The sequence below is a fragment of the Atractosteus spatula genome, chromosome 20 (genome assembly GCF_055471065.1).
Source record: "Atractosteus spatula isolate fAtrSpa1 chromosome 20, fAtrSpa1.hap1, whole genome shotgun sequence".
NCBI classification, from domain to species: domain Eukaryota; kingdom Metazoa; phylum Chordata; class Actinopteri; order Semionotiformes; family Lepisosteidae; genus Atractosteus; species Atractosteus spatula.
Window position 1 is genome coordinate 17,172,913 of NC_142725.1, and position 24,936 is coordinate 17,197,848.

General features: G+C 47.1%; 1 protein-coding gene across 8 annotated transcripts in view; it reads left to right on the plus strand.

Moving 5' to 3' along the window:
• rerea (arginine-glutamic acid dipeptide (RE) repeats a) overlaps positions 1–24,936 on the plus strand; it is a 156,202-nt gene that overhangs the window by 105,885 nt on the left and 25,381 nt on the right. For all 8 annotated transcript variants that reach the window (XM_088937996.1, XM_088938002.1, XM_088937997.1 and 5 more), the window contains 4 exons: positions 1,507–1,631; positions 2,505–2,604; positions 6,239–6,337; positions 16,519–16,599. In XM_088937996.1, coding sequence (XP_088794122.1) covers positions 1,507–1,631; positions 2,505–2,604; positions 6,239–6,337; positions 16,519–16,599 — 405 coding nt within the window. The remainder of the gene's footprint in view (positions 1–1,506; positions 1,632–2,504; positions 2,605–6,238; positions 6,338–16,518; positions 16,600–24,936) is intronic.

Genomic DNA, 24,936 nt, shown 5'->3' on the forward strand with positions numbered 1-24,936 from the left:
GAACATGAAACAGCAGTCTGTGCTGTGGAACTGGGCGAGGAAGGCAGAAATCGGCCAAATTTGGAATATTTTACTGCATGTTGTGGGGGCAGTGGGGAGGCTTGTGGCGTGAGCTGGAAATGAGCTCTTCAGTCATCCCTGTGTTTTATTAACCAGGTCGTTGCAGCGTGTACCCTGCTGACTGAATAGGAATCGGCACTTTGGTGTCGCAGCAAGGTCTCGACTGGGTTTTCAGAGCTCATCCCAGCAGCTCCGCAGGCTTGAAGGAGAGGAAAAAAAAACCCATCAGCGCTCTGCACAGCCAGGGCAGGTTTTTTGTCCTTGGCAAGGCTCTTGTACGGATCCCTCCCACCCACCCAAGGCGAGACCTCGGTTGCTCGTGGTGAGGAGGAGAAATGAGAAACGAAGCGACAGTGTGGAGATCACAGGCGCCGCGAGCCAGCGATGAGCGGCTTCCTGATCCGATGTTTACGCGGTGGAGAGAGAGAGAGAGCACCCCGAGCAGAAAGAGAGCACAGCCGGCCTGTTGCACTGAAGGCATTATTCAGACAAACTTCCAATAGGCCTGCTAATGAGGCGACGTTCGTAATTACTGTCTGCGTGTAATGTTTCTTTGCAAACATATTTTGAAAATGCAGCCATGTGGAATAATTATTAGGCTTGAAGCCCGGCGCTGCCTGAAAGACTCGCTATCGGATGTTGCAGCCGCAGATAGAAAGAGCTGGTAATGAGGTCTCTAGGTACCCACTGGTATCGGTTTCATAGAGTTCAAGCAGCATTGATGTCGTCACGCGTTCCGAGAGAATCATTAGAACGTTAAGCTTTCAATTTTCAAAGCCACGAAAACAGCAGCAGCATGAAAAAGGCTTTTTTTTTTGACAAAATGGAAGAACAGATGTTTCCTATTTTGGAAAAGAAGGTTCACATCACGCTGCTGAATGAACTACAGAGCCACTAGCTGTCTAATGTGAATCATAGTACTGATATAGTCCCCTTGTGTTCAAGTAGAACTTCTCACAGTGGGCAATGGGATCTGTAAAGACAGTTACATCGGATAAAGTCTCCTCTCAATAGGAGGTTGCAAATATGATAAGATTGTGTAATGTTTTAAGGATGTTCTGCTTCAAGCGCTTTCGGAGAGTTGTGTGGGGAAGCTCGTACAGGAAGTACAGCAGCTGCATCTTTTAATGCCTGAATAATTTCAGGGTGTGGGTCATGCCAGCACTTGCTGTATCTCTTTCTCTTTCCTCCCACACGCCAAATAAAATGTGTTTCTTTACTGGCCAGCCACAGCACATAGCAACACGATATCGATCGCACGCACAGCGGCCCGTTCTCCCAGGGCCTCGGCAGGCCTCTCGCCCATGTGCTAGCACCTAAACTCCGCCAGGTTTTCCCGCCAGGCATTTGAGAGTAAATGAAACGGATGTTCTGTGCACCTCTGTAACGGTGTTCTGGGTTAATTATTTTTTTTTGTCTCGTTTTGTCTTCCCACTTTGTCGCAAGGCCAAACTCCCAGAGCTGCAGCCCTTCCCCTCTCCGGATGGGCAGACGGTGACGGAGAACGAGGAGCTGGTCTGGATGCCAGGGGTCAACGACTGTGACCTTCTGATGTACCTGCGGGCAGCCAGGTGAGGGCCTGGCCCCAGGTGTCCCCGCAGGGGGACTGCTCTAGCGGAGACGGGACGCTGCGGAGGCCGTCTTTTCAACAGAGATTCTTTCAGCGGGAAAAAAAATCTTAAGGCTAGAGATGGATACCATTAAGACGTAATATCTTAAACACAGATGCATCTCTTTATATATGCATAAGAGCACAGGTGTACAAAGACCCGTACATGCTGTTTCAGGTAGAGCTGAGGTCATGTAAACCAAGTCTATAAAGTCCTGTATTTCAGTGTTCCCCCATTTTTTTTCCCTCCGAACCGGAGTCCTGTGTTCAGGTGTTCTTGCCTGGGCCAGGAGAGGCACAGGGTCTTCTTGTTTTAATGATTTTTCTGTGTCCCATGCTGACTGGGCGTCTCTGATGCCTTCCATCCCAGTACTGAACAGGTTTTGCGTTGACAGGTGCTCTGGGTTCTGACGACATCAATTCTGTAGGTGCACAGCTGTTTTTTTGGGGTCTTCGGGGGGGGGGGGGGGGATACAAAGTGACACGATTCAGCTCGTTTGCTGACAGTTCTCACAGGGTCCCAGGAACTCTGCCGAGTGGCTTGTTCCAGACAACAACCACCTTCTGTGCAAAGGAGGGTGTCCTGTTCTCAGTCCTGAATGCCGTTTGTATTTCCCAGGTGTCCTTGGATCCATAGTCTGAAAGCTGTGGCGAGAAGTTAACTTACTCAGGCCAGTTTTAGCATTCTCTCGAGCATCAATGCGTCTCAATATTGAAGGCAGATCTGTGGCGTTTCGGTCTGTTTGGACTGGAATGGGAACTCCCAGTGTGTATGGGATCTGCAGATTCAGGAACTGGAGGTGGATACTAAATTTCTCTTATCTGCTGCATCCAGGAGCATGGCTGCCTTTGCTGGGATGTGTGATGGAGGATCTACAGAAGATGGATGCTTAGCTGCTTCCCGTGATGACACTACACTTAATGCATTAAACACTGTAAGTACAAGTTGCATGTGAATCCCTTTAGCAAACAACAGAATATGTATGTATATACATTTTATGTTTAAAGTAAAACACGTGGATTTATTTTCTTAACCTCAGGGTTTTGGTTTTGCAGAAACAGTGTGGGGGTTAATAATGGGACTTTATATGGGGGGGGGGGGGATATGGCTCTCCTCCATCTGTCTCTCTCCAGATTTAAGACTTGCTTCCAGTTCTCTGGTGCCGACAGTCATCTGAGCGTTTAGGGGCTCTGCTTTCCTCGAAGGGCCAGCGATTCGCTGGAAAATGTGTTTTTGCTTGTGTGAAGCAAGGAGTTATAACTAGGAAAGGTTTGATAAAGCTATTTGTTTTTTCCCGTTTCAGAAATCCAGTGAGAAGTTATCAGTAGCGTTGCAACACTTGGGATAAATCAAAGCAGACAGGCATCTCCCAAGATGTTTTATTTATGTAATAACTGCTCACTGTAGCCGGCACGGCGATTTATTGTTAATTGCACCAGACTTAGAAAAAAAGAATGAAAAATAAGATGTGACTCTGGATTTTCAAATATTATAACAAGCGCCTACAAACGAGTGTTTGCTTAATAACATCCATAAATTGCTGGTGTCAGTGCTGTGCGTTAGCCATTATGGGTTATAAATGTAATTTCTCTTTAATGACTACTTGCCTGTGAAAAATTCAGAAGTGTTGCCGCTCGTCAGGTGCTCTGTTCACACGGATGCAAAAGTCACGGCTGTTTGTCGTATTGTGATATTGAATAAAAAGGTGTCCTATTCCATGGATAGCTGCTGTAAATGCCGAAGCTTGAGAGCATAACTCAAGCTCGTTTTGCTGTGCTTAATATTAAACTTTCTTGCTAGGAAGAATGGGTTTAATAAAACACTTTAAAAAGACTTCAGGACTGTTTTTGATTACTTGAATCTCTTCTGCAAGATGTTGCTGCATTTTGTGATTTCTTCCTGTTCTGCACAAGAAGTTAAGCGTCTTAACCTGGTGCCCTGTGCACTAGGAGAGCTCTGCTGTTTTGTTCGAGCCTCTCTATAAAGACAGCGGCTGGCGGAGTTAGCGTGCGGAGAAAGTTCGGTGATGGGATACGTTTCACAGAAAGGGCAACCAGTAGCCCTGCTTGGAGTCTGTCCCCGCTGTCCGTGTAATCCCACGGGAATTACGTGCCGCTTTTCAGGAGCTCCGCTACACGCCGGCCTCCCAGGCAGACCTGAGCCGGAACGCCGTTTCAGATTCAAGTCTGGAAAGAGAGGGGAGGGTCCCATGTGAGCACAAAACTTCAAAAATCACCCCCCACTCCCCCCTTAAATTGCTGTTGTGTTATTTGGCTCTTTTACGCCCAGGATTCCCATCGTGTGATTGTTTAAAAAGTGGCTGTAATTGCAGCCTACAGGCTGTTGTCTCTTCCTGTTGCCCTGCCCTCGAATGAGATGGATGCACTAATGCCAAGATCAGGGCCTGTTTTTATGCACGTAGGGTAATTAATTTTAAGTTGTATAATCCATTTTTTAATAAAAGAATCAGTAGCATCGGGTGTTGCACATCAGAAGACATCTGTAAGACTTTTGGGGTGGCTTTTGTGTTTGTGCACAGACACTGGGAATAGTAATTTTTCAGTAATTGATCTTGTGGGAGTATGGTTTTACAGGGATGATTGCTTTAGCAGTGCTGTGTGTTTCAAGCAGGCAGAATTAACTTCAGGTTATATCAGTTAGCAGGTTTACTAAACAACCTGACGCGATGGTGGAATAGTCTTCAGAGACCGTAACCCATTGAACCACGAGATGCCCATCACAGTTACCACTTCATATTCCAAAGGAGGTGATTCTTCTTTCCTACAAAGGAGAATAAAGCATTGCATAGACTGCTTTAACACTGCTTTTGTGTTGGGTTTGTCTGTTCAGCCACTGTCGTTCTGCAATTTATGTTCTGTGATAAAATGCGCATTACAATTCATCTTCACCAATTATTTAGTCTGTTGGTGTGAAGATGAAATAAGATATATTCCTGGCAGCCAGTAGGTCTAATTGTAATTACTAATAATGTCTTCTCAGTTTTTGTGTTGAGCAGAATCTGTTGGTTGAAATTCAGTGGTTCGGGAGTCAGTGGAAGGTCACCGTGAGAGAGGGGCATTTCAATGAAGTTATAAATTACGACTGAAGAACAATATTTTGATGTGTGAGATGGGAGATGTCAGAAAGGCAAGATGTAATTCATGGGTTCATTACAGCACGGAGGTGCCTGACAGCTGAGCCATGCCAAGAGGAGAATTTATTTGCAGCATTGCACTGACAGACTCTGGCAGATCAGATGAGTAACCGGAGCGGGAATGAGGGGCCTTGCAGTAGAAATTGTAGGGGTATGCTAATCAGGCCCTACCATGCTTTTACAGAAACGCGTGCCGCATAACAATGGATGTTTGGGGTTCTTTGGGGGGGGTGTGGTAAGTGGGACTCGCACATGGATTGCACATACCGGTCCAGAAATAAAACCCAGGAAAAAAAGTCCTGAGCTCTCGGACCATTTCTTTAGGGTAGTAAGAGGAATGGAAACATGAGGACCCCAGCCCTGTTGTAGACGAGATGCAAGCTGTCTTAGTGTGACGAGCTCTACAGTCTGCATCTTAAAAAGACAAATCCCCTTCGGGAAAGTCATCAAGTGAGAAACTGTCGAAACCCACTGTGCTTTAGTTTGTACAAAACCAAAAACAAGGGGGAAAATGCTACACCTTTGTAGACCTAGAAGTACAAATATGATTTTCATACAGTGCCTTAAGCAATTCTTATATTTTACCCTTGTGTCACAACCATCCAAATTCTAGAGAGTTAGCTCAGTACATGATTTATTACAATTCATGATTTAGAGCTGTAATGTTATTGTGTGAGCAGCTGAACACATCTGTACGTTATTTTGCTTTAACTTGGTGCATCTCGGCGGCAGCATCACTCTGTTCATTTGGTTACTGGTTTTGATTCCAGCTGTTCTAAAAGGCGTGCTGTTTCACGTCTGAGCCCTTTCAGGATTATAAAGGTCAAATGCATTTTTTGTAGCCAAAAACCCCTTTCTGATACAACTGTTCGTGACTGTTAGTGTTTTTTTGCACTTAGGAAAGGCTTCAAATGATAACAGTACGCTTCAGACTTGCTCACTTTCTTGATCTTCACTTGCTCAATGCCTCATTGCTCACTCATTCTGACTCGTATCATTTACAGGAATTTAAATTCTGCTTTATTCCATTTAGTAAGTGGTCCATCAGTCCCTAGCAGTTCTTGGGGTTCAGGAAAGTTACCTTTCTAGGTGCTATATCCTTGCCAGAGCTCACACCCTTTGCTTCGGGCTGGAGCCCTGACTTCTAGTAAGGGTTTCCTTTCCACATTTCTTGGAGCTGCTCCCTGCTCTTGGCTTGTTAATCACAAAGATGCCTTTGAAATTAAGTCAGTCAGGACTGAAAGGTTGGTGGTAATTTTCTTTCAGACTCACCTGTTGAGACTGGAGTAAATGTTTACTTTTATTATGTCTGCTGGAGCCCGGGGGGGGGTGGACCAGTGTTTAACTGTTGACCAGGAATGCTTCATTTCCCTTGCAAATGAGTCTCCCTCTTTTCCCCCTGTTGCTCGAACAGCTTCACGAGAGTAACTACGACGCGGGGAAGGCGCTGCAGAGGCTGGTGAAGAAGCCCGTGCCCAAGCTCATCGAGAAGTGCTGGTCGGAGGATGAAGTGGTAAGTCCGTGGTCTGTCCGACGCTCCAGGCAGAAGCGCGCTGTTCCTTCCGTTTCCCTGCTGCAAACTGTTCACGCTCCTCCGCCGTTTCAGTTTCCATACCTTTCAGATTTTAGGACTTGACAGCTGCGATCGTTTCGCTGTCGCAAAACGGCCGGTCCAATCCGTGGACTGCTGTATTACTGCCGGGTTTGGGGACGCGGGCGTTTGCGTTTCTTGCGTTCTTAAGGGTGCCCCCGCGCACGAGTAGGCCTGCTGGAGGTTTTTTTTTCTTGTTTTCACTAAACAACCTCAAATAAATAGAAGGGTTGTTAACGGTGACGTGAAGTCCCGGTCTTGTGTAGCTTCCTGAACTCGGGTGGGGTTTGCTGTGGGGGGGGGTGTATCGGGAGCCGGCGAGGTCCCTGCGGTTTGTTTGGTGTGGCCGGCGTGCCGAAGCGCACTTCTCGGATCCAGGCGCTCCGAGCAGCTGCTTCCTGTTTACGGGCTCGAGCCGCACCTGGCGGCATAAATCTACGCTGAGAACGGGTGGGGCCGGAGACCACGGCCGCTCGTTATTTTGTGCTGCGCGGATACCAGGTTGGGCTGCAGCTAAGTAGCTTCACATCCTGGCTGTGCTTTACTGGCGAGTGGCTGAAAAGGGGGAGGCCGATCCGGAGCCGGTTCCTCAAGACTGGGATTCCACAGCTTGCTCCTGAGGACCAGGCGGTGCTGGGAGTTTCCGTGTGGGAATGCGACGGGTAACCGCCGGGCTGGGCGCCAGCCTGTGCAGTCACTGATAAAGGGGGTACTCCTTCAAGGAAATTTAATTTCTGCGGGACGTGGGAGAGGGGGGGATAGTAGCGTAATAAGTGGCTGGCCCGAGCAGAACTTTTTTTTTTTCCTGCAAGAAGTCTGTTTTTTTTTTTTGCCGCTCTAGAAGTCGTGCTTTGGGTTTGGGGCCTTTAAAAGATTACCCATTAGTTACCCGCTGAGGAGAGACGGGTGGATCTTTCTTCCTGTTTTTTTCCATCACCCACCTGGGATCTCTTGCAGTTGCCACTGGGTTTTCTGGGGGCGGGGCAGAACAAGCCAAGCCCAGGCAGTGGGTTTGTTCTGAAATCTCCCCCCCCGGTACCTGTGTCCACAGCATGGCGCCGTACAGCCAGGGCCTCCAGACCTCTTTTGCAAGATCGCCAACCAACCCCTTTTATAAAGAAGAAAAAGTTTATTAGCTTTTTAATTAAACATGATGGGCACATTTAAATAAATAGGAAGCCCAGGGCAGGGCTGCAGCTAATCGAAACAGATTAAGTCACCCGTCCGTACTCAGATAGTTATTAATTCTGTTTATTTATGCATGCTAGCTGAAGGCAAAGTTCGCTGCTGTGCTGTACAGCTTATTGTGCTGGGATGTTGTCACCACATGCTGCCAAGCTGTTCATTAGCATTCAGATGGTTGATTACTGGAGCGCTGGAGATGGTAATTGAATCGCCTTTAAAACACAGCCCTTTGCATGTTCTGCGGAAATTAGCAGCACTCCGGCCAGTAAGGTGTTTTTTTATGGTGTTTGGAGGTGGAGCTTAAAAAAAATCGAAACGCCTTCCTGTTGAGTGGAGGCGTGACTTGGCGGCACTGAATTGGAATGCGGCGGATTTTGTTTGATTTCTTGCAGTTGTTAAATTTTGACCATTTTCAGACTGAGCGGTAGACAGGCTTTTGCTTTGGAGATGTGGGGTAGTATGTCGCCAGTTCTTTTTTCACTGCATTTTATCAGGGTTTTCTACAAATTATAGAACTCCGCACTTAAATTGCCAAGGCCACATGAAATAAAAACATTCAGCCCAGATTGTTGGGGTTTGTAGAAGTGGGTAGATGTAGTAGGGAGATCTGTGCACCAAGGTGTCCTTTCTGCAGTTTGTACTGTTCGTTTCTGGGCATCTGTACTTGCTGCCTGCTCGCCAGCCCCTGCGTTTATTTTTCCATACTGTGACGCGCGAAAAGATTACTTAGAGCCCATAGCAAAAGCAGAAGAAACCCTCCAGAAGGAAATGAGGTCAGAAGACTGGAAAAGCTGAAGAGGCAGGTGGGGCGGGTTAGGTGTTAAATAGCTCGTATGTTGTCATGTGCTCTTTGTTAGTCTCACACAGCCAAGGCCACTGTGCTGCTGAAGATGATCTGATTTCAGGTTGTGCCTTTACAGCTCTGTTGCCTTGAGGGACGTGTGTAAATTTATCATTGACCTTGACTGGGAGATGGGTCTGATTTACTTATTTATTCCTCTTCATGCCCCCCCCCCCTCTTGTTTTTTTTTCCTCCGCTTGGGAAACATGAATAAATATGATAGCTACTTTCTTCTCAATGACATCCTTTCTGTAGCTGGGGTCAATTGCTGCTTCATTTTTTTTCCTTTCCAGAGCGTCCAGGCGTGTCGGGTCTAATTAGCCCAGACACGGCTGGTGCAGTTTTTTATGTTTTTGTTTTTATTTGTTCAGAATTACCCGGATGTGATTGATGCAGTCTCTTTAGCAGGAATAAATTATCGTGTTGGGTGTGAGATTCTCATTTCTGCCTGTTTCAGGAAGTCTTTACATAATGCCTGATCCCTTTTGATGAGTGATGAAGAGCATGAGGAGTAACAGACAAGCAGTTAATCTGAAGTACAGCTGGAGTGAGATTATTGAAGAGCCTTTTAAAACAGTACACTGAGAGGTCTTTTAACAGCTTTTTATATATTTATAGATTCTTGTTCAAGTTTTTATACGCTTACTTGCTAAACCTTTTCTTTCTCTCCCTCCCCTGTTTGTTAAAACTTCTGTTCATTGTATGCTGATAGATGAAACCTGATCTGTGAAAAATAAGCTAACGCGATTCCATTGTTATTTTAACTTTCAATGCTGGCTCAAGTGAAGGAATGCTCTATTTTGGGAGGCAAAAAAAAAAATGCATCCTGTGTGATTACGGTTTCCAAGGACATTGCTGAACAGTTCAGAAGCCTTTTTTTTTTTTGCTGATCTCGATGGTCTTTCCAGAATTTTGGAAAAAGTGGAGCAGCGAGGCCTCCCAGATTTCTCCCGGCTGCCTCCCTCCTCTGCAGGCGACCCAAACCGCGCCAAGGCGGAAAACAGAGGGTGGGAAAGCAACCACATTCCTGCGCTAGATTGTACTGCAGCTGCTAAGAAGAAGCTCTCGACAGGATTGCATTGCTGTCATTTGGGCCTCGTTTTGTACTGCCATGGAGGGAGAGAAAAAGCAACGCGTTCAGTCCTATTCAAATTTGGATCCGCTCTCCCCCCTCAGTGGGTGAATGTAATCTCTAACTTGCCTGTGTCTGTGAATATACTGCAGCTGTAATGAACAATACTGTGACTGTTGTGCTACTTTTATTTTAACGTTGGAACCTGGTCAGAAAGGGGGAGAAATCCATCTGGGCAGGTCTGCTCTCGCTTGGTTTGTGCACCTGGTCTATAACCACTATCGTCCCGTTTCTTGACTTGTCCTCTCGGGGTAAGCAGAAACACCAGGCCTAGGGGCTGACATGGTGGTCTGCCACAAGGGGGACGTTGGTGCTGGTAAAGAACAGCGCCACCCAGCGGCCGTGGCTGGACATGCAGCGGCCTCTCCCACTGGAGCTGACTGCTCTGCAGTGTGACCTGCGCCAGCTCTAGCCATGGGGTCCGTTTCTCCCATGCAGGGAAGAACGTGTACTAGAAAGCGGCCAGTCGCTCGCTGTACAGATGTCATTTCTCTTCCTGAGTGACTGATCTCTAAATCGCTTGAGGTTCCTTCTGTGCCGTGCTGTCGGCTGAGCTGCATTTTTGTCTTTTGCAGCTTAAGTCATGCTTGAGAACTTCAGAGCGGATTGCAAACGAGAGGAGGCCTTTCCTCCCATCTGGCCTGTTTGGTTGTTAGTCGCCAACCGAGTCTCACCCAGGCTTGTTTCCAGGCCTACGGACAGCTTCCTGGAAGTGCCAGCAGCCATGTCGCCCTGCAGCTCACAGCTGGCAGCCCACTGGAGCTCAGCAGGTCTGAGCCTGGTTAGTACCTGGATGGGAGACCACCTGGGAAATCTTAGGCTGCTGCTGAAAGAGGTGTCAGTGCGACCTGTAGGGGGTGCTCACCTGCGGTCTGTCTCGTCCCGATGCCCTGCTATAGAGATGGGGACGCTGTACTGTAAAAAAGAAAGTAGCCGTCCTTTGGGTGAGATGTAAAACCGAGCTCCTGATTCTCTGTGGTCATTAAAAGTCCCCGCACATTTCTTGAAGAGAGTAGGGGCGTTACTTCAGGTGTCCTGGAAATATGTCCCCCTTCACCTTTACCAATCACGGCCTCCTCATAATCTCCATCTAAAACCATCTGAGAGGCTATATCCCTCTGTGAGAGCGTCGCATCATCCAGGTGGGGCTGCACACTGGGGGTGGTGGAGGGGATCCCCATTACCTGTAAAGCTCTGAGTGAAGTGTCCAGAAAAGTGCTATTTAAGTGTAAGGAATTATTATTATTTTTAGGAATCAGTTTTTCCTGCCCCAGAAATTTTGCTCAGATCTTAAGTTCAATATTTGAGCATCGTGGTTCAGGATGGTTTTGAAGAACCATAATGCACGGCTTGGGGTTCTCCTAGTTTCAGAGAACCGTGTGCTGTAGAGTCACCAGCAACACAGGCGACTGAAGTCCCGAGACCCTGTTTTTGGAGTCTCGTGAAGGAGGCACTTCACCAGTCGGGGTCAATCATTATCTTCTGCCTTAGCCCAGCTAGCAGTAGGTGGTGCACTTCTGCTGTCTGCAGTTGTCCGTGAATTACAGGATGGTTAATGATTTCTAAACAAAACATGTTGCTGTGCACCCTGTGGACTGTAACATGAGGCACTGCGGTTTACCAGCTTGCTCTGACCAGACATTATTGTACGTTATTTACATTGCTGCTGCCTTCGGCCCCTCTGGCTACTGCAGCTAAACACATACTAAGGTCCTCTGGACCGTCTGTGGTTTTTTGCTTTGTAGGAACGTGGGGAGAGAGGAAGGAAGCATGAAGGTCATTGTAGCAACAATGGTCTGGAAGAAGTCTAGTGTTTCAAGTAGCGCTGCTCACTGTATTGATGTAACTCCTATATATATATATTTGGAGGCCTAAACAGAGATGTGGAGTAGTGTGAGTTATTGGTTATGTTTTGGGGCCTGTTCTCCTTAACTGCACATTTAAGGATAAGAGTGAACGTTTGTCAGGCAGGTTCTTTTGCTCCAGTTTGAGCCCTGGGCAGATTATTTGAGTTTGAGCCCTGGGCAGATTATTTGAGTTCGCAGCTGGTAGACGGCAGGAAGGGCGTGCTGGCGTGTTTACAGCACGGGGCCGTGGCCGGCGAGCGGAGCTTCCCGACGCTGTCTGCCTCCGTGCTCGCAGCAGAGGCCTCACAGGAAAGGCGGCGCTGTGCTGAGCCGTGCCTCCAGGCCCCGCAGAGAGAGACTCCTCTAACCGAGCCAGCTCGCCCTTTACCCCGTTAGACCCAGCTGGCTGAAGTCTTAGGTGAGCTTTTGTTCCACGAGTGCTACTACGTGCGAGTTTAAACAGGAAATGTTGACTTCGCCGTATGCTGTTATAGCTCGTGTGGTTTTCTTACTTTATTTTGTTTTTTGAGACTGCAGTCCCGAATCTGTTGTGACGGTTTCCGGGAGTCTTTATCTAGGGCCGGGCTAACTTGTGCTGTTTATTTTGTATTTTGTACGGCCGCTCTGAAAAAGTTTGCTTGTTGCTGGGCTTGTGGAACTTGTGACAAGGCGGGGGGGTGGGGGGGGGCGCGTGAGACGAGCGAGGCGCAACAAACCGAGCCAACGCAGACGTTCGTCTTTCATCAGACGTGAAGCGCGCGCGACATCTGAAGCCAGAGCAGAGGAAATCAGCGGTTTCACCCTTACCCCTCATTGTACTGGTTAAACTCGTAGCCTGTTTTTCTTTCTCCTCGATCTGTTTGAGGGTGCGTAACCAAGTGTCGAACCCGCTTTGTGATTTGATCTCTGCGGCACCTTCCTCAGTCACAGCCCTGCTGCACGGGAGCTCCTCCGCGGTGTCACGGGGCTGTTGCCGCACGCTAGAATGAGCTCAGTGCCCCGTGCAGCAATTAACTGTGGAGCAGGAAGTGTGTATATATTACAATGCTTTTTTTGGTTCTCTTTTTCTCCCTTTCTTCCCCTTCTTTACAAGCGCGCGGTGTTAAGCAAAGAGAAGCGGGCGAGGGAGAAGGGCCGGTTTCTGACAGAGAGCAGCCTGTTGTTTCGGGCGGCCCTGGCTATTTGTCAGCGGCTCCTCAGACTTCCCTACTTGCGCGGTCGCCTAGCAACAGAAGGGCTGGAGCAATCAAAGCGTGGGGCCAGAGCAGCTCCGAGAGCAGATTGGTGGATGATTTATTAGCAGGGGCTGTGTGCATGGTGAGCCCAGGCTGCTGAAATGGAGCCTTAAACAGGAGTCGACGTGGAAAAAAAAAAAAAACGAGAGAGGGGGGAGAGGGCAGTGCTCAGGCAGCAAAGCAGAGAGACCGGGCAGGCAGCGTAAATATTACTGAGACAATAATTAGGGTGCAGCAATTAGAGTAAAGTACAGGTGGTGGTTGCGGATGTAATTGGTTATGTTGCGCCCTCGCCCTGTTGAAGATGTGATAATCTCGCAATAACCTGACAATTACGGCTGATGTGTCGTTCTCACTCCTGAAAGTTATACACTTATAATCAAGATTGCTGTCATTTTTCTTTAAAAAATGGGTTTTGGCGATTTGGTTAGCTCAAAGCCAGTAAGTAGTACACGACACACACACATACACACGGATGAATGATGTTTATTTAGCCATGTTCAGGCACGTCGAGTTGCTAACTTGTTTACAGCTCGAATTGGGAGGACATGCGTGTCGCCGAGGAATCGACGATGTTCTAGAAATTTAAGTTTGGTGCTTCAGATGTTGAAAATGGACGCATTTTGTGTTTGCTAAAGCATTGGTAACTGTCAACAGCCATTGTTAATTAGAAAAATAAAATCCATGTGGTTAAATGAAAAATATGTATTGCTATATATACAAATGTTACATGCATGTAAAGAGATGTAACACTGGTGTTAAAGTTCAGACTTAAAGCCAGTTGATCCCAGGATCTTGTGCAGCTGTCTGTTGAAAGAAGCCAGGGTATCGGCTTGAACTGCGTGGTTGTGTTGCTTGTTCCATACACCCACAACTCTTGGAGTAAAGAAGCCCGCCCCCCGTGTAGTTTCCACTTGTATAGAGCCTCTCACCGAAACGCTGTCTCCCTCTCATTGGGCAAGTCCAGCAGGAGCAGGCTCACCGAGGGAGCGAGGCGACTGATTGGTTAATGAAGTGGCTTGCAGGGTTACATGTGCAGGACACAGGGTGGGTGTGGGTGTGTGTGGGGGGGGGGTTGGGCTGACCTCGCCTTCAGGGATTCTGGGATTGCGGGGTTTGTATGTGGACGGAAAAAGATATTCCACAGATAATCTGGAAATAAAGTAAATGTACAAACAGTGCAGTGGGGCCTCTGCACGTTAGCAGCTGAAGACCCAAATGTAAGGATCAGAGGTTTTTTTTCTTCCCCGAGGGTCTTGAAATCGCTTTTGCTTATCCTTAATTCAAAACACACTACGAGGTTTCCTTGACGATGCTTGGATTTATGAATCGCAGTGCCAAGACGGCTTGCTTAATAATGGCCTCTTCAGGTATGTATTGGTAATGCGCCCCTCTGCTTTCAGCTAGGAATGCTCGGGCACTAATAAAAGCTGAAAGAAATAGGTAGTTTTGACTGTGCAATAGCCCTGAGGTGGGACAGAGCTCCCTCTACTGGGAGTCTGTAGCACTGCTGGAGGTGGAGTGAAATTTAAATAGTTAATTGTGGGAAAGGGACCATTTTTAGACAGGATTCCTGAAAAGGCTCAGATCTGGTAAAACTGTTGCACTGTATTGACCTGTAACACTGAATGGTGGAAGTAGCCCCAGAAAATGGGATTATACATCGTGGTCTCCAAAATGGAGTTATCAAACTGTGCACTCATTGACTTGAAGAATTATTGCCAAGTTAAAGTTTAACATTTTATCCTAACCGTTTGTACCACTGGGTATTGTACTGAATCAGTCTGCTTAAAGCTCGTAGTCCTCCAGGGTAAAACAGGATTTGAACCTACAACCTTCTGAATACAAGTCCGTAATCTTTACTAATTGTGGGGACTGAGGCCTTCAAAGGGCATATTTCAATGCAGGAGGCACTGAAGTTCTCCTGTTACTGCCAGGCATTGTACATTGAAGCCAAGGTAAATTGTTATTTTTAATGCTGAACAGAGAGACTGTGAGCCTCTTAACCCCTCAAGCTCACTGGAGCTGCTCTTTCATGTGCATGGACCCGACCGGTCCTCCGTTTGTTTTACTTCGTGCTGTCTTAAAACGTTTAATAGTTGCAAAACTTAAAAACAAAACAAAACAACTCGATTTTGCATTTCATTTGAGCGGGACTACAGACTCTGCTGCCAGTTCCCTAAGCTCGTTAAATGAGACGAAAAATAAAATAAAACCAGCGTTTCTTTCCTCATCGGGGTCAGCGCCTCCACCCGTGTAGAGACGAATCCCGGTTTTAAGCTCTCCCGTCCCCGCTCCCGGTGTGAGTCCATGCCGGGTTTTACTGCGCGCAGACCTCCTCTTGCAGTAAACCGGGACCTCCCCCCCCTCCCAGCTGAAACAGCTCCTGCCTGCCGTCGTGTGCTCCTGTGTAGGCTGGGCTCCGGCTGCATTTAACGAAACGGCCAGTTAATCGGTTTACAGGCAGGGAGGGAGGGTGGTCGTGTAAAACGAGACGCGATCTCGGTCGGCGGCGGTCCCCTCCTCCTCCTCCTGCTCCTGCTCCGATGCCGGCGATGGAGCCCCGCGGCTCCACGCCGGGTTTTCCGACGCGCCGCAGCCCAGAAGGCTCTCCAGCAGAAAGATCACATGTAACAAGCCTTCCCCTTTGTAGTGAAAGAGCAGAGAGTGACAAGCTATTTCTTTGCTTGTAAAAAAAAAAAAGAGGGGAGCGAGGGCTGCCCACCTTCGGAGACTTTGCGGATTTCGCCTGGATATTTTTTCCTGCCCCCCCCCCTCCTTCACCACCACCACCACCTCCAGCAGCAGCAGCAGCAGCAGCAGCACACTGTACCTGTGGCTGGGGATCATCCAGGAGATCTCCGCCCCCCCCCCCTCCCTCCTTGTGGATCTGCCGTGGATCCGCCGCGCCGAGGAGCCGGGTAAAGGGTGCAGCTCGCCGGCTTCCGCGGCGCAGCTCGGCGGTCGCGATTTTGAGCCTCTTTTTCTCCGTCGGCGGCTCTTAAAGGAGAAGAAACCCTGATCTTACCCCCCCCCCCTCTTCCTCCTCCTCCTCCTCCTCCTCCTGCTCCCTCTTCTCTCTCCCCCCGTCTACCCCCCCCCCCCTCCGCTCCGCTCCGCTCCTGGTTGTGTTTTATTCTGTCCCTGGGATTCAAATACTGGCGTGCTTCCCGCTCCTCTACCCCCCCCCCCTGCAATTAAAGTTATTTTTTTGGGGAGGGGGCTCGGTCCTCGGCCGCCTGGGTGCTGCCGGGGCTCGTCTCCCGTCGGACGCGGTCTGCGGTCAGGTGTCCGTGTGCGTCTCTCCCCGGTCTCGCCGGCGTGGATTAATCCCGGAGCTGCACTTTCGTGCGGGGCTGCGGGTTCCGGAGCGGCGCGCCGAACAAGCAGAACAACACGCAGAATAATTGAATGCATTCGGGGCGACGTTTTCTCCTTGCTCTCCGAAATGCCGAGCGGCGACCTAACAAAGTTATTTCATGCCTGCGAACTTAGTTGGGATCAGCCGAGATTTTCTTCATCATTAAAAATGAGACATCTCCAGCTCAGGTTTTTTTTTTCTCTCTCTCTAAATTGTGGTTCGTCGTGAGGTTTTTAAATAGTCAAAACCCGTTTCCTGCTTTTGTTATTTCTCCTTTTTTTTCCGTGAAGAAAACCCCCCCAACAACAACAACAACTCGTTTTCTCTCAAAGCCGAGTCTAGATTACGATCGAGAGCGACCGGGGAGACCTCAAGACAAGTTTGAAAACAATTCGCGGCTTGTTAAATCTTGTGCGCGTCTCTGTGTGTGTGTGTGTTTGCGGGGTGTGCAGTCTATCCTTGCTGATTTGCGGCTGTTGTTGTTTTTGTCTTGAATCGACAGAAGCGGTTCATCAAGGGTCTGAGGCAGTACGGCAAGAACTTCTTCAGGATCCGCAAGGACCTTCTGCCCAGCAAGGAGACGGTGAGTCCGGCTCTGTATCCGGGCGCCGAGCCCTGTCATGTTGGCGTCGGGAAATAGTTTGGGAAGTCCAGGCCTTCGCTGTGTCCCGCGGTCGCCGGGGAAAGGTGTCTTTAAGGAGGTGTCTGCATTATCTCATGCAGTCGCTATCTGAGCTCGCTGGACCTGCTTGCGTTTTCAAGGGAGCGAAGCTGAAAGCGCTCCTCGTTTTTTTTTTAAATAAAAACTATCGGGGCTTTAACAGACTTGGAAACGCGTGAAATTGAGGAGTTTTTATTTCGGTCTCAAGCGAGAGAGGACGGTTTTTATTTTAGCTTTTGTTGTACCGGACTTGACAACTCAGTCTGAAGTGGAGAGAATCGGAGGTCTTTTTTTCTTGCTGTGCTTTTTTTTTACGATGTAGCTAGTTCTAGAAGCCTTTATAGCACTTTGTGGGTTTTTTTTTCCTACGAAGGAGTTAACCTTTAAATTATTTTAATGCAGGCTTTCTGGGTGTTGTAAGTAAGGATGAAGTCGCTCTGTGCTGTGTAAACTACACGTATGTTATGCAACACCCACGTGAAGCGTTAGGCTCCCTGTTCTGCGTCCCAAACAAACCTGATGGTAACCTTTGACCTGGAAAGGTTTGATTAGGCTTTTTGTGTCCTTAGTGGTAACCCCTCCTTCCACAGAATTGTTTACAGACCCCTCCGACAGGCTGCACTGAGGCCTGTCAGTCAAATGTGATTGCTGCACTCCTGACATCTCAGCTAATTTTGGACTGAAGATAAGGAGTGGGAGGACAGGTCAAAGGTCAATGGGCTCTGTTACAAACAGGAACAGACAGGGGGAAGAGTCTTTAAAAGATGAAACTGCCCGATATGGAAGAAGGTGGCATTAGTGAGCATTTCTGTCACCTCTCCATGAAAACTTTATTTTCGGGACTGAAATAATTCACATCTCGTGCAACCTGACGCCTGGCTTGGAATCTAACGTAGGGTTATTCGCAAAGACTTTAATTTTCTCCCCGGCAAACGGTAGCAGGGTAATTTCACTGGCTCGGAGGAGGCGTTGGAGGTGTCCTGTGAGAGCTGCTGTGGAGTCGTGCGTACCTTACAGTGCGCAGATTTCGAGAAATGCTACGCCCGTGGCCGTATTTCAGGAAAGGTGCTGTCCCTGTCTGGGGCCTGCCCTCGATTCGCAAGCCCACCTCTGATCCCCACTCCTGTGCCAGAGCAGCTGTTTCCTTCCTGTGCTCGCTCTCCAATCTAGAAGCAGACCAGCACATCGTAATGAGCCTGGCTTGTCTAAGAAAGTAAGGTCAGGTGGTTTGTTGTGTGCAGTGCTGTTTTCCTAGCTCCTGTTTAGCACCTTTCACTCAATTACCACTTCAATCATAAAACTAAGGGTGTTTTGAGAAATTCTTTTGCCAGTAGTCAAGGGTCTCCGGTTTTTACCCATTGTTTCCTTTTAATTTCTGGGGTACGTCTTGCAAGCCCACCCCTTACAAAAACACTAGCAAATGAGTAATATGTGTAGGTTGATAAAAGAGCCGCGTTTATGCACATGGCTTGGAAAATATCTCCGAACTGCAGCTCCTTTAATAGAGGGAAGGAGACTGTCCATGTAAGGGGTTCTCTAGATGTGTAAGCATTTTGTATTCCTTAATTACAAACATGATTTGTGAAACGCAAGATAAACACCCCACCACCACCTCCCCCAAGCTCATTAATGTTTAATCAATTGTTACATAATCCTCAGCACTGACTGCCAGACCAGGTCTGTTTCACTTCTTAAGTCATGTGTTGTAGTAAGCGGCTGAAACCTTGTTCCAGAGAGCACTGATTCTGCAGCGTGAGTGCACTGTGTTATGTGGTATTTTGTTCGGCCCAAAGTGCACTGAGTCTCTGGGAAGCCTTTTGGTATGTTTTGGATGCATTTTGTTCGCGTGCTTTGTGGGGAAATATTTCTAAAATGTCTTCTTTTCTGGCTGCAGAGTGACTGCTGCTCAGAATTGAACTGTCAGTGGACCAGCGAGGACTCGTTTCTCACCTTTCTGATTTCCTGTTATGCTGTGCCACATGGGCTTCCTTTTTTGGCGGTGGGTGGGGGTGGCAATATTGTGTTTGATTTCATTATTGCATAGACTTCATTTTATCCTTTTTGTCCAGGCAAAGAGCAGGCCTAAATTAAACTAACGTTTTCTTCTATTTCTAAGCAAAGATATTCTCCCCCCAGCAGTTGTGAAAGATAGACAGGCTCATAATTATTTTCTCATAAGTATCTTTTATTGTCGATTTTCTGTTTTGTGTGGCCTCCCCTTTTAACTTGTTTGCAGTGCTTTCTTCTTCCTCATAACTACTCTCCTGTTTGTCGGGCTCCTGACTCAGTCTTGTTCAGTTTCCTGCGGGTTTTTCCTTCATTCGTCCTCAGATCTTACACTTCTTACACTCAGCTGGGATGCTAGTTCCACGCCTTCTGTAGTTTTTGAGATCATGTCTTTCCCGGTCTGGGGAGGCCCCACTAGTTTTCCTCCTAGCCCACCTGGCACAAGTCCTGACGTGTGTTTGGGGGTTCGGAATGGGACAGAAGCTCCTTTTCCATTTTAATTCCTTGCAGGCAGGGTAGCGGTTATTTATTTGGTCGCCTCAGATCCAAAGCGACTGGCATGTGTAGCTGTTTCTGCAGCCAGGTGTTGCACTAGATCCATGTGAGTGAGGGACCTTGCTCCAGGGTGTAGCAGCCTGGGGTTCGAGGGGACGGCCTTCCGACTAGAGACCCAGATCCGAGTCTGCTGCTCCGCGGCCTCTGCCCCCCTGTCTCCCCCTGCTCTCCCTGCTCTCAGCACCCAGAGCCTGTTTTCCAGGCTCCCAGACTGTAGTCTTCCCCACTTGCCTCCCGGGGCAGGCCACAGATTCTGCTCTTCGGACTCCCCTCCTCAGGCATGTGTGGCTGTTTTTGGTTCCCTGGGCCTGACCGTGGCACTGGCGACAGGAGGAGGGGGTCTTGCTGGGGAATCTTCCCCCTCTGAGTTTGCTCTCTCTTTCAAGCTGCTCACTTTCTTCTCTTCTGTCTTTGTGTCGTCTGCACTGCTGTGCTGTTGGCTGTCGAGTCCAGCATACTGTGGTTGTAACTTGCTGTGCTCTGCTCTCATTTTCATCTTTCTGCAGCTGAAGTTAATTCTGAATGCTCACCTTCTTACACTTTTCTGTTCCTGATATGCACATAGCTTCTGTTGGCTAGCTGTCATGCTTATTGTTATAACGTATTGTCAATTCTAAATCCTTTTAAGTGGTTTTCTTAAAGTCTAGGTAATTGTTTAGCAATGTTGTTTAAAAGTGTGAACAGTTTCTCTCCGGTGTCTAAAGTTCACGTGATTGTGTGAATGCGTGCTCACTGCTCAGAATCAGGCCTTTCTGTGCAACATTCATGGTCAGTATAAAAACACATAGAAAAGTAAAAATAGCTCTTTCTGAGTAACTGTTGTCTACGTGGAATGTTTTTTTAGTATCTCTGCTCCTTGGGATGATGCTCATCATGGTGATTAACTGTGCATCATCTGGACTGACTATTCCATTGAAGAGGAGGAGCAACTATGTCAAAATTCACAAAAATAAAAAAGCGTGCTCTGGAAAATCAGGATCTATATCCAGAGTGGCGTCGTGTTCACTTTCTTTGTCAGTCTTTTTGAGGTCTTCGACTTTGTGCAGCACTAAACCTCTTCCCTCAGTCTGCTTCCCGTCAGTCAGAAACCCCCTGAGCTCCCAGCTTAGGTTGTGTTGGTGCTTGCGCAGTGTCCGGTGGCAGTCCCACAGTCAGGCACACTGCATCCCTCAAAAGGGAGAAGAAGTAACGGAGCAGTGCGTGCGATTCCTTTAGGCACGTCTCCGCAGTCTTCAGCCGGATGGGATGGGTTCATTCTAAAAAGGAGCTGTGCAGAGCGCCGGTGGAGGTCCACCCGGATCTCGGCTGCGGTCACATACTGTCCAGCCTCGGTTATATCCCACCTGCCTGGAGAAGGGCAGGGGGGCTGGGTGAGGTGCGGCCCGTTTGGCCGAGAGCACTGCTCGCGTGGTTTTGGGTGAAGCTTGTGAGTGAGTACACGTGCCAGTGGAGACTGCGTAAGCAGGAAGCTCCCTCCTCTCCCTCCTCGTCTGAGCCACACAAAGCTAGTTTTTGCCCTCATGGTAAGCGATCCTGCAGTCAAACAGGAGACTGTGATGTTAATGTCATGTTCAGACTAACAGTGGTGGGATATGTAGAGTTCGTGAGGCTGTGCGCCGACACTTGAAACCATGGGAGTTGTTAGACTACGCAGTCATTGTTAAAATTCAAAGCATCTGATCTTGTGTGGTGGAGATAAAAACCTGTCAGAGTGTTGGGGTGTATTCCTGATGCTCTTTGTGGGCAGTGTGGATCAGTCTTTCCTGCTTTGTGTACCTGATCCCACCTAATGCAGGGCCACTGCCTGGCAGAGCTCTGTCAGTGAAATATAAGTTTATACTTTTGACGAGTATTCCAGCTTTCTCTGGGGGAGGAAAAAATACAACCAGAATGATTTGAGGCCATACTTTCTGTGTCCTCTCAGTTTTTTTAAGTTGTTTCATGTGTTGCTGGATTAATCATTTCCAGTAAATTGGAGTGAGTACTTTAATTTTATTCACTGTAATCTGTGAAGGTGTGTGATCTCTGATTGCCATGTGTGCTATCGGCTTGTTTTGATCTTGCAGTGTGGTAAACTAGGTGAGGCTGCTGACGGTGCTTATTCAGAATATACCCAACTGACAAGAACCGTAGAAGTACTGTGTTTTTACTGCGGTAGTGCTGGTGGTTTTTTATTGTACTGCTGTTGTCACATTACAGCTTTTTAAACTGGCATTCTGGCTGTACTCTTTACTCAGGCTTTGTGTCCATGGCACTATAAAAATTGCACTAGCTGTCTGTGTTATTGTTGAACAGATTCAGCACTGGTGAAAGGACAAGACATTAAATATTACGACATTCTTTAAAAAAGAGCTATATAAATCTGTGGTATGGCCTTCCAGCATCTGTCAGGAGCAATATTGTTGTGGAAACTTTGCCTGTGGGGCTGTTGTCTTTTTCCCCCCCTTGGCTTATAAGGTTGTCATGAAGTGGGTTAGCTGTTCTGAATGTGTTTAAACTGCATTTTTTAAGTGCTTTTGTATAATTCATGGGAGCCTGCAGCTGCATCATCAGATAAATGTAACACACCAGGTTCAAATATAGTGCACACCTCCGTGATGAGCTGGAGTTGGTTTACATAGCCAAATGCACAGGCTGATGGCATCTCTTGAAGTGGGTAGTTGGCACGTGTACAGCTGTAACGCAGACCCCCACCACCTCCGAACCAGCCAGCAGCTGCTGTAAAGGGCTGGAAGGCTTCTCACCTTTCTCTTTTGGTGAACAGCAGACATCAAATCCAGATATCGCAACAGTGCGAGATTAGCAGTGATTGATAAATAGCGCTGCAGTGGTTTTGTTTTGGTGGTGCTCTTGATGCAGAGCCATTTCTTAATTCTGTTAAATGTTCAGTGAAAGTAGTTTTATTCGTAATAAAACTTTCTCAAAAGCTTCTCATCTTTTCACATTTTCAAATGGCCGGTAGTTTTGAGTGATGACTCTGTGTCCAGGAAGCAGGGGAATTGAGTTCTGTTGTGTGGGTACTCATTACAGAAAGCAGCTGTGCAAGATTAAAAATATTGCAGGCACCTGGTGTTCTCCGTTTCTCCAAAATCCATGGAAAGTAAACATTTCATAGTTTTGGTTCTTTATTTTCCCTGAAATGTCAGCTTATGCTGTTCGGACATGAATGGAGCGTTTGCTTACGTTGTATTTGTCTTTTTTTTTTAAACAGTTTAAATGAGTTTTAAATGATATGAGGTCTTTGTAATTTATGCAGGGACTGGTTTTTAGATTATAGTACTGCCGTAGTGCTAGTATGCTTTACTTGTGGTTTAATCCACAGTTCACATACAGCCCTGTTATAGCTAGCTTGTTTTTAGTTCTAAGTGTAAGGTTTTAAAAATATCCCTTCTGAGTATTGTTGACTTTTTTGCCCTAGTGTATGTTAAATACTTCTCACGTAAAACATTTAAAATAGTTTTTTAAATTTTTTCTTGACAACAGAGGGTAACAGTTTTGAGGGTCCCTGCTCCCATCAATGTGAAGGAGAAACAGCTTCCTTTATTGTGCTGAAATGGACAACATTCCTCTCCAGCACTGTCCTAAGCCCATTTCTTTTGTGATTGCCATTCCTCCCCCCTCCTCCTCCAGCTTCAGGTTTTGTTTGTAAATGTTGTCGAAGAAGAAATAAGCCCAGTTAATCTCTTGTTAGAGGGGTAGATGAATCGGAGTATGAATTAGCTTTCAAAAGAGAGCCACTAGGCTGGGGAATATGGTGCGTGTTCCTTCCACACGATTGATTAAGTCCACCTCTTGCGAGAGGGAAGGAGAGATTCGTTTTTCTGCACCAAATCGAAAAACTGCCCTTTAAGCACCGAGGAAGGAGCGAGAAGCACTTTAGACATAATGAAAAGTCAGCCTTCTCTTCCAGCTAAAACAGCCCTCCCTTTTGCTTAAGATTGAACTCGTTTTTGTGCCGAAAGCCTGTTCTCTGAGTAAGTGCTGGCTCGTACCCTCGAGGAATAGTTGATTTATTTTCCTAACAGCGCCTTTTCGTTTTTATACCGTGCAGTGGCTCCAGCAAATCTTTCAAGAATCTTACAGCCCTGGGAGAGGGAGAGAGAGCGAGCAGTACTAGCCCCTTTTCTCTTTAAAAAAAAAAGTCTGCTCCTTCATGGGGGGAAAGAAAAGGGGAAAGTCTTAACACTTTCCACATGCTGAGCTCTTGACCTTGTGAAAGGCTGACCTCACGTAACGCGGCTGTTACTGCACGACGCCCCCAGTCTGGACCTTGATATCGCCATTGTGATGATATTGAAAAGAAGCCACCAAAACCCTGGGCCTGTGGCCAGCGTTGAAGATGTAGATACAGTGAAAACGACATCGCTGGCCTTTGTTATTTTTCAAGCCCTGATTAGCTTTGTTTCCAGTAAAGCGCTGGCCTGATCGCAGGGCCTGTGCCAAGAGTAAGCTTCCGCTGCTGTGTAAACACGCTGAGCCTGGCTGCGTTTTAGGAATGCTTTATATAAAATCTAAAAAAGCCAGAGAGGTGGGGGCAGGTTGTTTGCTTTCTTTGCTGTTGACTGTAGTGCACCCTCCATTTTCTCCTGTTTATCTTTAAGGCAGTCCAGTAGCACAGTCAGTGCTGTCTGCTGATGGAGCTGACTTCATAAATTCCGTAGGATTCATGGGTCTTTATGCCTTTATTTCTTCATCTATATTTATCTTTTGTAGGAAACTTTTTTTTTTCCTTGACACAGCAGAATTCATTTTGCTTAGATCTAAACGCCTCATTGCGCCAAAGAAGTATTTTTCTTTCCGTAGATTGTCATGATTTTAAAGCTGTCGAGTTAAAATTAGAACGACTTACTTAGTGGTTTTATTTTTCTTTTTGCACAATTTTGAATACATTTTCTGCTTGGAGTATTTCTGTATTTTTACAGGGCATTTTAAATTTATATTTTTATGTTCAAGTATGTTTTCAAGCCATGCTTGCAGTACTGCATGTGATCTGTATACCTGTTGTCCTTTTTCTAGAAAACTCTTGTAAAACTGCTGTATTGTAGTACTGTTCTTGGTGTAAGTCACGGTAGGCTTATTTTTATAGACACTAAAAATAGTCCCTCCTTTTTAGTGAAGCTAACAGACATTATACATATTTAAGAGTTCTGTGTTAATTGCATACAGTAGTGTGACAGCTCTTCAAGGTGACTCCTGTGCAGATTACCAAGGGATAAGTAAACTGCCCTGATCTCTCTGCTGTGTTTACAAAACTTTGTCTGGTTTCTTTAAGGATCAGGGGCTTGATCCTTGCATATCTTAAGTTGTGAGGCAGCATCAAAAAGTTCTGCCTGTTGTACTTGTGGAATGCAAGTGTACCAATTACTTGTGGAATGCGAGTAATAGGTTTTAAAAAAAGTGGTAGAATCTCACTTTCCCTGTTTGCAGCCATTAACATCTTAAAAAAAAAAAATTGACCGCTTGTGTTAGAGTTGGTTCCTTGTGAGCCTGAGCTTACACCATCGTCAGCCCTACATCCTTCACATTGGCGTGTGGCTGTTAGTAATTGTTGGAAGTTGTGCATGGAGCAGAGTGTAGAATGAACGCAGGTCAACAACCAGGCAGCAGGGTGAAGGGTGGGCAGGAATGTTGTGGGTTAGAGCCTCAGGGGGCTGGGGGCCAGGGGCCTCACTCAGGATGGTCGTATAACATGGATAT